Raw genomic sequence first — 15286 nt, 5'->3', positions numbered from 1 at the left:
TGCTTGTTTGTACGTGTGCGTATCGTACTAGTATCCTGGTAAACCAGCCGGTCACGTGAACTCACATTTCCTTTTGTTCTTCGTTCCCGTCTGGCCTGAAGCCTTCACAACGGTGTTTTGCAGTGGGCGAAAGTTGGGCAGGTCACAGGTGTACTCGCCTTGACAGACAACTCCTTCAGCCAATCAGCGTTGGATCCAGTCAAACCCAAATCCACTCGGGAGAATGGCAAAAACATATTTTCGTCCGAGAAACTCAGCAGTTGCGGCGATACTCCTGTACTTGTTTAATTGTTGTTATTGAGTCTATTTCTGCAATAACTGCACTTTATGGCTGTTTAAACTAGACAAACGCTGACATGACTCCTCGAGACGGACAGGCAAGGAGGCGGCCATTACTGTTTTGTTAGTGCAGTGCTAGTGGTAGTTCCTGATTGGCCAACTTGCGCTGTCAGTCACAGGGCACTGAGCGCAGTCGCTGATTGGCTCTTCCACTTTGCAGTTTCTGCTTAAAGCCCTCCCAGGGCTGGAGGCCAGATGGTCCTGCAGAACCAAATGAAATGTGAGTTCACGTGACGTGACCGGCTGGTTTACCAGGCTATCCTACTAGGGTGTATATGTAGCCTACTGTGCGTCTAATATCACACACACACAAGGTGCGTATAAGACGATGGGGAGTGACTGTGCTATTCTACCCGGAATATGACATCATGTCCACTGCCTTGCATGGAAGTCATTGTTGTGGCATGGTTATGGTTAAGAATGATTTTGTTCAGGAATAACAACATTTCAAACAGATGATCTACATTGAACATGTCCATCAGCCTCAACTTCCTCTGGATGTTGAACCCGGTCTGGAGGGACATCATCCGGTTTATACTGAAAATCTGCATGCTGGACTTTTCTTCCCACCATCATCTCCATCGTCCCCTCTGCCTGAGGACATGGCTGTCCTGAGAAGTCCCGGAGTCCTGAGATGCACGGGATGACATCAGCAGTAGCTCCATGCTAAGTGTGATTCTGTATGCGTGGACTGTGGAGAGAGAGAGAGAGAGAGAGAGAGAGAGAGAGAGAGAGAGAGAGAGAGAGAGAGAGAGAGAGTCACCACAGTTTTATTTTAGATCTGAAAATACCAAGGACTTTGACCTGTCCTCATGAATAATGATGTTCTTGGCATCTGGCTGGAATTGAAGTGACTCACATTCTGTAATAATCACTGCTATCGATTAGTCTGTGCTGCAGAGACAAGGTCAGGAACTGTCAGGGGCAGAATGAAAACAACAGGGACAAAAAAGATGTCAGAGGAAGCAGATTTAATCACATTTGGCTTTAAAGGAAAATGCCAATCTATTTGCTTCACCGTTACTTTTTATTTATTTTAGATTTTTTTGGAGGGGCATTTTGCCTTTATTGGTAGGCCAGTAGGCAGACAGGAAAGATTGGGAGAGAGAGCGGGGATGACATGCGGCAAAGGATCACGGGTTGGATTTGAGCCCGGGTTGGCTGCACGGTACGTGCTGCTCCACCAGGTGAGTCACCGGGACGCCCCGGTTCACCGTTATTCTTGCCTCGATAGCATTTCGTCTGGAATAAAAAGTATGTGGTAGCCAACTTGTGTAGATTCCTCCCTGACATAGTATGAATATGTTACTCAAAAGTCAAATCTCAAAAGTCACAAAAACCGCCATCACTTTTTAAAAATGGGCTGCAGCTACCATGTTAACCCGAGTTATTTTCAAACACCTCATTATTGTTGCAGCCTTGCTGCCCCGTTCATGCTCCTATCGTTCTGCTGAGATGACACGCCTAGATCAAGTAGTCAGTGGGAGATGCGAGGCACCCTCCGAGGTCACCAGCAGGGGGCACCCTCCAAGGTCACCAGCAGGACAGGGTCACCGCTGAACCATCTCTCTCCTATCTGATCAAACAGGCTGTGCCTCTGCATTCATATACGAGGGTGAAGGAACTCACCAGGCATCACAAGCCACAGTCCAAAAGCCCCCTGCAGGCTCACAGCAACACTGCACCCAGTGACTAAAGGAAGGACTTGTTGATCTGCATGACCCCTTTGAATGTGATCTAAAGACCTGATGCTTGGGTTTAAACTTGTGACCTTTTCTATTGACGTTTTCCTTTATGAAATTCTATTCCGGTGAATTTGATTTCAGAAGCATCAGAGCCACATGGCATGTTTAGCTTCACCTTGACTTGCTGTTATGCATCAACCACCAGCTTTCCCCTTTTCCTTTGATCACATTACTTTAACGGCCCACATAACCACCTTTTCTCCTTTCAATAAGGTGCTAGAAAAGCAGGCTTGAACGGAACAGCACATTCATGTCGAAATGTGTATCTTTGACTCATGTTTTTCCCTCTCTCTCGCTTTCTCTTCACACCCGCCCCGGTCTGCAGACCTGGGAAAATATCTGCTGTACCAAAAAAATCAATCTAAAAAGAGCAAAAATAAATAATAATTAATTCTACTACTGATTCCCTGGGATGCATTTGGAAGAGCAATTTTCAAGACTACACTATACGCTCAGCAGGCAGGAAATTGAACATCCTTTTAATGAGAGATAAGACAATATCTGATTGCACGCACACGGTGTCAGTTGACTCTGCAAAGTGCTCTATTTGGAATGGAATGCTGCTGGGAGGAGATACTAGCTTGAGATGGCCATGAGACCTCTTAACCCTTACTTAACCTCTTAACCCTTACTTAACCTCTTAACCCTTACTTAACTGAGCAAGTGGTCCAAGAAAACAGTTGACAGCAGTGGTTTTCAAGTCTGCTCCGCAGGAGTCAGAGCCCAGCTGGGTTTCATTCAGCCATCTACTCAGGGACTCAGTTACACCTGAGGCACCAGGTGTACTGTATGCTAGCTATGCTATTAACTAGCTGGTATAGAAAACCAGCAGTACTCTGAGGCCTGACGACCAGGATTGAGAAACACTGATTTACATTATCAGCGATGACAGTACTTACCATAGCTATATGCACAATCTGATTTCAGCATGTAAAAGTTGTTCCTGGACCAACATTTTGCCCAGTCATATTAGCAGACATATACGCTGGTGCTTGCAATTGTTGAGGGAAGCAAGACTGTTACTTGCTCTTTTACCGAACCTTGATTTTCCCAGTAAATAAGTGTTTGAGTCAAGTTCAAATGTATTGTCATTCTTCAACAGAACAAAATATCGCTCCTGTCAGGACCAACGTGCAAAAACAATGCACGTCATAGAATAAAGATACGTTCATAAAAGCAAAGTTAACAACCACTGAACCCCAAAGAGGGCAGAATAACCTGGGGTACTGGAACTTTCTGTGCAGTCTTTGCAATCTAAATTATTTTAGTGATTTGTATCAGCAAGATGCAAATTCAAACAGTATTACATAATACCAGTGCACAATTAATTGTGTATACTGTTGAATCAAATTCTCAGTTCAATTAATAATCAGACATTTTTCAATATAGTGTATATCCAATATTCTGTTGATATAAAATGCTAACAACTATATCTTTCAAAATCAGCAGTCAATTCATTTTGTTTACCAACTCATTAAGACTAATACGTGAGTCTTAATTGACTCATAATTGAGTTTTGATTAATAATAGCGATCACAATATCTTGCAAAGCAGTACGGATGCCCCCTCCTCTCACCACAAGAGGAGCGTCATCTTACAATGGAGTATACGCCAAAGTAGTTGCCATGCCATTTGCTGAATAAAAGCTGCTTGTCAAATCTTACCACATGGTCTCTCATGATTGAAATACTAATCAGGATAGTCGTTGTGGATATAATTGTGCAGACATACAGCACAATCAATAGCATATTTTTGTTTCACTTCCTTCCTCATGATTGGTCACGTCTTGGTTCGACGTCAGTGTTATGAGTCCGTTTGTAATGCATTAATGATGCTAAATGGCACAAAATAAATGATGGTAGAACAGTATGTGATCTGTCTTTCTCTCTTCACTTACATTTGACATCAAAGCAAAGAAAAAAGGACATTATGCTATAAGGGAAATTTGATTTATTGTCAAATTTGTCATGTTCTGCTCTGTGACTGAAGAGTCACTACACTGCTGACCTTGTGTGTTTTCATAACACTCTGATCTCTGTTAGTGACAAGCTAAATGCATGTGTGGGTAATTAATCCAGTAGTTTCATTACTGGCCAATTAGTTGCATATCACTCTCATTTAGTCGGCCCTCTTATCTGTTCCTGTGTTTGCACACTTTTTGCATAAACAATATGCACACGTGCACACACTCGTACACACACGTGCACACATGCATGCACACACACACACACACGTGCTGCATGCATGCACACACACGCACGCAGCATGCATGCGCACACACACACACGCGCGCACACACACACACACGCGTGCACACACACACACATGCGCACACACATGCGCACACACACACACACACACACACACACACACGCACGTACATAGGTATGCTCACACAATCAGTATAAAGTGTGTAGCCACATCAGCCTGGTCCTGATAGAGAACTTTGCACTAAGTATGTTTGCTCTGCGACGGTGCTGGCCGTTAGATAACAGTTAGCAATCACAAATGTGAGCGGCTTATCTTTGAGCTGTTATTGAAAAGTTTTTGGAAAAGTTTGAAGCTCAACCACAACATTTGAGGTTATAGAAAGTCTACCACAGGGACAAAAGGAGGAAAATGCTCTCTTCTCTCTCTCTCTCTTTCTCTCTTAGCTGTGACCCAGACCCCAGTGCTCATCATCAGCATACTCCTCTTCTTCCTCTTCCCCTCCCCCTCCCCACTGCCTGCATGGCTGATGCAGCCTCTACAGCTCAATTTGAGCAACAAATTCCACCAACGCCAACTGGTGATGGAGACACTGGTGATGGAGACACTGTGGTGAAGCTGGTGATGGAGACACTGCGGTGAAGCTGGTGATGGAGACACTGGTGATGGAGACACTATGGTGAAGCTGGTGATGGAGATGCTGGTGATGGAGACACTGTGGTGAAGCTGGTGATGGAGATACTGGTGATGGAGACACTGTGGTGAAGCTGGTGATGGAGACACTGCGGTGAAGCTGGTGATGGAGACACTGGTGATGGAGACATTATGGTGAAGCTGGTGATGAGGACACTGGTGATGGAGAGACTGGTGCTGGAGACACTGTGGTGAAGCTGGTGATGGAGACACTGTGGTGAAGATGGTGATGGAGATACTGCGGTGAAGCTGGTGATGGAGACACTGGTGATGGAGACACTGCGGTGAAGCTGGTGATGGAGACACTGGTGATGGAGACATTATGGTGAAGCTGGTGATGAGGACACTGGTGATGGAGAGACTGGTGCTGGAGACACTGTGGTGAAGCTGGTGATGGAGACACTGTGGTGAAGATGGTGATGGAGACACTGCGGTGAAGCTGGTGATGGAGACACTGGTGATGGAGACACTGCGGTGAAGCTGGTGATGGAGACACTGGTGATGGAGAGACTGGTGATGGAGACACTGTGGTGAAGCTGGTGATGGAGACACTGTGGTGAAGCTGGTGATGGAGACACTGTGGTGAAGCTGGTGATGGAGACACTGCGGTGAAGCTGGTGATGGAGACACTGCGGTGAAGCTGGTGATGGAGACACTGCGGTGAAGCTGCTCAAGGGCCTAACTTGATGAGGGATTGGCTTTGTAACAAGCGTGGGTTAGTGGTTGACAAGCTGATGAGAAAACACAGAGATTAAAATGCACGTGTATCACAACATGCACAGCGGGAAGCGAGACTTTCTGTGACTCTGGATGAAGACAAAGAAAGTACGGAGACAGAGAAACACATGCAGTGAGTCAGTGTTCTCACTTTATTGCTGTTCCTCACACCATGGAACTCTGATGTTCCTCACACCATGGAACTCTGATGTTCCTCACACCATGGAACTCTGATGTTCCTCACACCATGGAACTCTGATGTTCCTCACACCATGGAACTCTGATGTTCCTCACACCATGGAACTCCGAACCAAGTTGCTGTGTTTTCACAACTAGTTCGGTCAACAGATATGTCTTCTTCCATGAGTGGTTCCTGCTGCAAAACTGGGAGGGGAGGCAGAAAGGGAGAGAGCAGGAGGTGGTTATTTATACCTCACACACTCTACTAGGCTGTCTAAACGCTGGGATATAAAGCTTATTTCTCTTTGAACACACTGTGGATCTGATCTGAGCCTGAAAGGGGTCGGCTAATGGGCTGATCTCGTTTGTGTTCCCATGACAACAGGAAGTGTCCTGATGAGCTTGGTGTTGCTATAAGAGCACATCAACCTCGGAGTGATGCCTGTTTGCTGAAGGGGTTAAACAGCCTGCTGGCCGGCTGTTGTTAATGTGTCACGTTGTAAACCCGTCTCTGCTTATTTTAGCGGGGTACTTTTGGTCGGGAACTGATGAATTGAAACAACACAGTGGGACTGGGTTTCTTTGGCAGAGCAGTGGAGAATCCAATAGAAACACAGAAACACACACGTACTGTACACACACACGCACACACACGCACACCAGGGTGGATATTAGAGGTTCTGAGACAAAGTCATGCTCGTCGCAACACTGCTGTGGAAAAGAAGAGATAGATACCTACTAGAGATGGAGGGAGAGAAGAGATAGATATGGAGAGAGAGAAGGAGGTGGAGAAACACACTATCTCCTACTTTAATTTGCAGGCCCTCTCTAACAAAGTGTGGCTTAATGAATTGGAAATTGCATCATCCACAGGAGAACACAGGCTCGAGGTGAACACTACAAATGACTGGCTGCAGCGCACAGGCAGGACCAGCGTGCTGTGCTGCAGCATCAATGAGCCGAGGAACGTGTGTTATTTCAAATGTTCCCAGACAATACAAAGAAGAAGAAAAACAACAAGTGTGTGTGTGTGTGTGTGCCTGCATCCGTTCTGTTGGTGAATACAAATATCTGCTTTGTTGTGAGATTGGTAAATGCATATCACAACTTTTTTTCATTATTTCTATGCATTTTTGTCATGAAAACAAGGGGCTTAAAATGAAGTCTTTAATGAATTCTGCTTTGCTGTAAAAACCCTGTCTGGCACAAGGGTGTTGTACTACAGCAGGGTTCAATTAAACCTGTTCAGCCTCATAACCAATGATGATAAAAAGTCAAATCCTTCAACTCACATTGAGCAACACATACAGGCCTGAGCCCCATGTTGGTTCCTCAGTCATCAGTGGATCTTCTCAGCATGATGTTCTGTATTCACTCTTGCTTTGTTCAGACTTGACAGGTGAAACGTTCCAGACAGCAGTAATCGATCTGTCAGTCAGTCAGTTTTTTCTGGTATCAAAGGCTTGCCTATCATCTTGAGTCAGACGAGACCAGCCTCCTGGTTCAGACATTTCAAGTGGCTGAGGAAAGGGAGAATTAGAAAAAGGGAAAGGCTCTGAGCAAAACAAAAATCTGTTGAAGCACATCAGTCCATAGTTCATACAGACTTGATAGTCCGAAGTCCAGGATTCACCAAAGGCCTATAGCTGCACTGTCTCTCCATCTCAAAGTGATATCTTCATAAGTCAGTATAAGGTGCAGCTTAAAGTGACTTCACATAACTTCACAATTACATACATTACACTTTATAATTTTACAAACTTTATTAACTTGACAGAAATCAGTGGTCACACAATGAATAGGTAAATGTCTTGGCATGGCTCATTTGAAACATTTCAAATGATTCATTACTCGGGAACCAAATGAAGGCGCTTGTTTGTTTGATGGTGGAAGAGCACAAAGATGTTTTGATGTTGTTTTCTTTTGACTGAATCCCAACATGAAAACTGAATGTGGGCAAAACTAGTAAACACTACTGCATTATGCAGGTAGAGCCTCTTCATGGACATGCAGACCAAGAGGCAGGTTACTCCTAGACAGCATTCAACACGCATATTATGGGCACAGTGTTCTTTCATCCTGTCACACATGACCTAGTCTGATGTATTGATGAGTGATCAGTACTTTGCTATGCTTTGCTTTAATATCTGTCCTTCCATCACTCTCACACTGTGTGTGGCATGAATTTTAATGTGGCAGTTCATCAGAGTCAACTTTTGGACAGGCACTATTGAATACAAAACAAAACCGTGTTGGCTTGACACATTTCAGAATGATAGTAAACATAGAGAAAAGTTTGAGAGAACTTTGAGCTCCACGTTGAAGGCATTATAGACGATCCATGAAGAATGGCGATGAACTAGCACAGCAGCACTACTGATCAGTGTTTTGGGCGAGGTTCTGCTCCTCCTAGCCGCGCTCAACCTGCAGGGCAGCAGAGAGATCGCTCCAGCTATGAGAGGCAGACATGAAAACAACACGTCAGTCAGTATCATCACTATCTTACGGCTGCACTGGCGTAAGAACGCGCACACACACACACACACACACACACACACACACACACACACACACACACACAGGGAGGGTTGAGGAGATGCTGATGAGGAGTGAGGGAAGAGCAGAGCACTTGGAAGCACTTGAGGACCAGGAGAGAGTGGGGCTGCTAACCTCTTCTGTCTTGAAATGTCAGTCGCATGGACGGAGAATGAATAGAAATTCAGTCCACTTAACAATGAGTCTGGGCTGGTTCTCAACTATCTGGGAAGCGTTTCTGGCCTACTTTGACGAGGTGAAGAATGACGGGTGACTGAGGTTGGGGGTGATGGTTGGCTTGCCCGGCTGGTGTCTTGTGGACCCCTTGCGTGAGGTCCCAAGCACTTTATCTGTTACATACATATAAGCCTTTGACTCTTATGCCTACCCCACACTACAGGATAATTTGCAAGATTATGGCCAAGATTCCCCCCTCCCGATTTTCTCGGGGGTGCTCCCGATTTGAAGCGCGTCGGGCAGATAATCTTCCCAAATGATCCTGTAGTGTGTGGGGTTCAAAGATTCACAATCGGGAAGACTGCCTCTTCCCGATTGTGAATCGGCCATATCTAACATGTTAGATATTTACAACCCGACAGGCGATTGCATCTTGAGCAGAGAGCCAGTAGTAGCTGCGTTTCCATTACAGTTTTTCGCAAAATAATCTGGTCCGCGTCCGCCCGCAGCCCCACACAGAAACAAAGAACGAGGAAATTGTCATCGAGGTGAAATACCCGTGCGTCTTTGAACGGGACGGAAAACTAAATGCTATACTGCAAAGCATGTAGCCTACAACAAGCGCTTAGGTCTCAGCTTCCCGCATCGGCGAGTGTCCGCACGGAAAAGTGAGTCAAATCAGCAGACGCGCCCCTCCACAAGACACCTGTGCAGACGGTTTTCGCCTGGCCGTGCACAGTAGGCCTACACCCCGAATGGACGCGGCTGTCCGCGCAAATATTAGTTAAACAAATCCTTTCAGTGCAAATGCATTATAAAAACAAAAAATAAAATTTGTTTAGAAAACGAAATTACACTACTACACCCGGTGCGCACACTGAATAGGCATTTTAAAAGTTAACGTCGAGCCCTGCTTCCAAGGTGAATCTTCATCATAATCTTCTAGTGTGTGGGGTTGCGTTTGAACAGACGCGATTGTGTGTGTGTCCCAAGATTGAAATGTTAAAAAATCGGCTCTCTCTGTCCTGTAGTGTGTGGGCTCTCAAGATTTTTATAATCTTCAAGGATTTGAAAATCCTGTAGTGTGGGGTAGGCATTAGACTCTGATGAAGACCGTTGGGTCGAAACGTTAAAATAAACTGACCTGGGAGCTGACAAATTTCAGTGTGCGGACTCTATTTATTTTCTAAGTTTATTTGCTTTTTGTCCTGCACCTGACCTCCTTCAAGCGGATGTGCACGCCCTACTTCTTTCTACATACATATAAGCGCCTTGAGCAGCTGATAGCACCACATTGCAATGTTCAATGTCAATGATGTATGTATGCTTCCCCCCCCCCCCCCCGTGTCTGAGCCTGTCTGTCTTGTATTGTCTCGTGTATTGATTCTTAACACATTGAAAATAAAATATTGGTGGGAAGAAACAATGAGTCTGGGCTCATACGGAAAGCAGAAGTGACTTTTTTCTCTTTTCTTTCAAGCTGAGGCTTTTGGTCTTAGCTCAAATGAAAGAGTTTGACTTCTTATATATACGCACGGTTTGACATGAACATTTACACTATAAGTGTGTGCATTCAAATCCCAATATTTGTATCGTTTAAGAACAGTATTCCACCTTAACGCAGCAATATTTGATCCTTGTCCTAACAAGTGCCGTTCAAGTGAAAGTGTCTCTGTGAGGCTACTATACTGATCGCTCACAACTCAGTTGTTTTGTTCTGATTGAAAATAACAAGCTATGTCTGTGCATGTCACAATGCCTATGTATGACATCACTGATTACATCACTGATGACATCATCAGTGATGGTATGACATAATTGATGACATCACTGATGACATCATCAGCGGAACAAAAATTTAAACAGAAGCGAGAAACATATAGGAGGAAGGATGCTTTGAATAAAGCCTAATTAAGTACAGTATAATGATGTTGGATGTTGTACTTTACCATCTCTGGTCTCCATACCAGGTAAAGACCACACAAAGAGAAGGTCTTCAAATTAAGTGAAGTCTCCATGCATCCTAGCTCCAAATGGTTCTGGTCAAAAAACCTTGTGAATATGACATGGTTGGAGGGCAAACAAACAAACAAACAAACAAACAAACCACAAACTGTTCTTTGATGCTTCAATGCCTCCGTTCACTGTAGCATCGGCTACTTGAAAGTGTGCCACATTCTTCAAGCAATTCCTTTCACTCTGTTTGAAAGGCGTTTGTACGTCCCCAGTCTCCCCGTCTCCTCTCTCTCTCTCTCTCTCTCTCTGACTCTTTATTAGGGACCAAATAGCGTTTGGCGAGTGAACTGATTTCTATTCCTCGGGCTCTAATTAAATTTGCTCTGCTAATACAGAAGAGAAAAGCCCATCAACAAATAACAACAAAACAAACAAGAGGGGAGCAACACTCCAAAAACACTATGAACAAAGTGGCTTAGGGGCTGATTGTGTTCAGATGGGCTGGATAAGAAGTGGAATAACTTTGCATGTTGAAAATGTGCAGGCTAAATGAAGAGAGTGATTCTAGTTATTTGGTTCCTCTCCCCTCCCCTCCCCTCCTCTCCTCTCCTCTCCTCTCATCTCCTCTCCTCTGCTCTCCTCCTCTCCCCTCCCCTCCCCTCCCCTCCCCTCCCCTCCCCTCCCCTCCCCTCCCCTCCCCTCCTCTCCTCTCCCCTCCTCTGCTCTCCTCTCATCTCATCTCTTCTTCTCTCCCCTCCTCTCCTTTCCTCTCCTCTCCTCTCTTCTCCTCTCCCCTCTTCTCCTCTCCTCTCATCTCTTCTTCTCTCCCCTCCCCTCCTCTCCAATTTGATTGGACAAGAGGGATCCTACCAGTGCCAATATTTCATGATAATGCACTGGCGCTTCACTGTGTGTAGATCACTCCGCTTCACAGTTGCCCTAATCACCGCTGTTATATGGCATATATGGGGGCAACGCCGCATGCCAGGCAGAGGGGCACGCCCCTTTTGTGCCCACCCTATTGCTTCATCAATGTTGTAGAGATGAATTAGTTCTTCTACTGTAGGTCACTTACAGAAGCACGACTCCCATAGCGAGAAACCCATCACCTTTTTATAAAACCCGGGTTACATTCATAACCTTTCGTTGCAATCCAATGTGAAAGATGAACCTTTAACAGTTTATCATCATCTAAAAGGACCATTACATTTGAAGTACAATACAAAAATCATGTTAACATCCATGATTTCATTAAATAGATATTTTAGTTTGTCACATGTTCCTGAATAATCCAACAAGAAATTGATTATTTTCCCCATAATTTACCTTTCCTGTTTGTTGGGGGTGTTAGACGCACCCTCGTCATGTGTAATCTTCTGCTGCCCAGTCCTGTTCTGCTGTTCTACAAACAAACAAACCAGACAGGAAGCTTCATGTCTGGACCGGCAGTATATACATATATACATACACACACACACACACACACACACACACACACACACACACACACACATATATATATATATATATATATATATATATAAGCAATATATCACGAGAGCAAGTGTGTTGTGGCAAATATATCCCCCTGATCAGTTGTTATCCCACTCGGCCTGCGGCCTCGTGGGATAACAACTGAGCAGGGGGATATATTCCACAACACACGCTGCTCGAGTGCTATATTGCTTTTATAAAAGGGTTCCAAGTATAATAATATAATAATAATAACACTATAAGTCCGACTGGCATGGTATTCTGAGAGTCAGTTGAAACACTACTGTAAGGCGGGACCTCTAGCAAGAAGATAGACGTGCGGGTGATTTGATTGGATCGTTCTGGAGACTGAAGTTGACATTGGCCAATCCTGGCGCTTGGCTGAGAGCTTTCTGGAAACCCAGGCAGCTCGAGCGCAGCGTTGCATTCTCAGGGCTTGCCCGACACCAACTAACGTTACGGGGTTAAATGCGGGGTTAAATGCGGAGTTAACAGCCTTTCTTTTGCAAAGAAGACATTAGCCCGCATCTATTCTTGTACAAAACATCATTTTCTGCGAAGTATTAGTAAAGTTATAAGCGAAGATCGATTCACAAGGATCTGACAGCTGTCTCCGCCATTTTTTCTTTCTACGTTGTCATTTGAGGTAAGCCTTATTATTACTCTCTTAGTAAGAGAGTTGCCATGGCAACCAATAACCCATGGCCATGGGTTATTGAACTCGGTTACTGGAATTATACAATGGCTGTGAACCAATCAGATTGCTTGATTTGAGAGAGCCATTTTATAAATGTATTTATACAACAGGTAGTTCCGGCCGGGCAATTTGATTGGACAAGAGGGATCCTACCAGTGCCAATATTTCATGATAATGCACTGGCGCTTCACTGTGTGTAGATCACTCCGCTTCACAGTTGCCCTAATCAACAAAACGCTTCACAGCTGTAGAGTAGACAGTAGTAAAGTAGACAGCCTGCAGTTAATTAGGCTGATTAGGCTACATTTTCGGCAAAGCAGAAAGCTGAGGGGACTATTTTTGTTGGCGGAGGAATAAATAGAGAAATCATATATTTTCTCAGCTTTTTGTCATTTTTTTAATCAGCTTTGTTTAATAGAACTGTTGTATAAACGCAATATCACACTCGAGGTCGTGCTGTTGTTGGCTAATATCGGCACTGCTGTGTTTATCTCCGGCACTCGGCCTGCGGCCTCGTGCCTACGACCGAATCACAGCAGTGCCGATATTAGCCAACAACCGCACTCCCTCTCGTCATTGGGTAACACTTTATTTCCCTGGAGCTGAGTTGTAAATTTCTAAAAAGAAAGAAAGACAAAGAGAAAAAAAAAAAAAACAGAAAATGATGTTTGGTGGAGTTGATGAAATACTGTTAATTTCTAAAAGAGTTGGACAATATGTCAGCTGAACGCTCTTAACTGTTATGTCTCTTCCTGTAAGGTTATAAATTACAGATGTAATTCAATAAAATTAAAAAATAATTGCTTCCTCTCATTTCTGTATACGTGAATTATATTATTATTTTTCTAAATCAATATTTATTTATTTAATTATTTATGCAGAGTTGCACTCTACCAATTGACCAATTAAACTCTTCTCTATAACTTTCCAAGATGTTGACAGTTGCATTGACAGTTACATAACTCTTTTCTAAAATTACTAGGAAATTCCAGCCCTGGAAAATAAAGTGTTACTCAAAATTACTTTGTGTGAAAATATACAATACAAAAATATCTACAAGACACACCCCACCAAACCATACATTTGCAATGTCAAGATGGACCATTTTCACACATGTTTACTAGAACATCCATTTGGTCTTTGGACTCAGACACTCAGAACTTTGGGTGGTCTGATGGCTCTGTCTCTTGGACACAAAGGACAACTCTTTATTGCCCTCACCTGGGGAAGTGCTGGAGATGTGGCGGAAGAGCTTCTGGATCCCCGTGTCCCGTAGCGAGCAGCGGAACGAGCAACATGCAGCAAACATGTAGAGGATGGGGTTGACGGTGCTGCTGATAAAGACCATGGCTCCAGCAATCATGGTCATGGCGGTCCTCACACTCTCCACATCCTCTGCTGCATCAGGGTGGGAGTCTTTAATGGCCAGGTAGACGAGTGAGAGGAAGTTGCCCACGTGATGTGGCGTCCAACACACGGCGAACACCACCACCACGCAGGCGATCAGGATCGTGGACTTGCGCTTGGACTTGAAGGTCATCTGAGTGATGCGGCTGAACAGGCAGCTGTAGCAAACCACCAGGATGGAAAGGGGCACGATGTAGCCCACTAGAGTCTCCAGTAGCACACATACCATCTCCTGGCTCTCTGAGGTGTACTGCCGGAAGAGACACTGCTCCTCATCCACCACCTGGGTCGGGATGACAGGGATGCTGAACAAGAACGCTGCGGTCCACAGGGCCAGCAGCACTTTATTCAGCGCCTTCTTTCTCTTCCAGTCAGCTGAGGCAAACGGGTGTCGAATGGCCACAAAGCGCTCCACGCTCATGAGCGTGATGAGGAAGACGCTACAGTACATGCAGGCGTTGATGACGAACACCATGGCCTTGCAGGAGGCCTCTCCGAAGACCCAGGAGTACGCCAGCGAGTAGATCCACACAGGCAGGGTGATGAGCACCAGCAGGTCAGCGGCAGCCAGGTGCAGCATGAGCACCAGGGTGTGGGAGCGCTGCGTGACGTGTCTCAGGATAGTCCAGATCACCATCACGTTCCCCGGAATCCCCACCAGGAAGGACAGTCCCAGGATCACACAAGCCACCGCTGTGCCACCGGGAAACTCCTCAGGGGCCATGTCTTCTGAAGGAGGCCAATCCAGCGAGTGGTTCATGCTGCATGCGTGTGTATGTGGGTGGTGCTGTCAGTGGTCTCCTCATGAAGAGAGAGAGACAGAAAAAAGTGATGCACAAGCAAGTCTTCACTTCCCTTTAATGTGCAGAGTGAACAGGAAGTGGACAGGAAGGGGTTTCTCAGAGTTAACGCAAATAAATTTGCTCTGTGAAATGTGGTCCAAGTGATATAGTCAAGGAGATGAGATGCTTATGGATACAAAAAAAAATCCACCCGAAAACAGAATTGACATGATCTTCCACCAGTGATCTCAACGAACTGGGGGAGCACCTTTGTCTTTTATGCACTTATATACAGGTCGCACTTGTGAATGAGACCTCGGTCTCAATGTGATTTTACCTGTTTAAATAAAGGCTAA

General features: G+C 45.0%; 1 protein-coding gene across 1 annotated transcript; it reads right to left on the bottom strand.

Annotated features, from left to right (window-relative positions):
- Nucleotides 1-13861: 13861 nt before the first annotated feature.
- On the bottom strand, nt 13862-14908 carry LOC310788975 (leukotriene B4 receptor 1-like; the record flags this gene model as incomplete). Its single annotated transcript, XM_083650582.1, has 1 exon — nt 13862-14908. One exon carries the CDS (start codon nt 14906-14908, stop codon nt 13862-13864), a length of 1047 nt encoding a protein of 348 aa, XP_083506708.1.
- Between the last annotated feature and the right edge of the window lie 378 nt (nt 14909-15286).

Source organism: Poromitra crassiceps (genome assembly GCF_964638095.1).
Source record: "Poromitra crassiceps genome assembly, chromosome: 14".
NCBI lineage: Eukaryota > Metazoa > Chordata > Actinopteri > Beryciformes > Melamphaidae > Poromitra > Poromitra crassiceps.
Note: the sequence above shows the minus strand (reverse complement) of the source record. Positions and strands in the feature narration are given on the sequence as shown.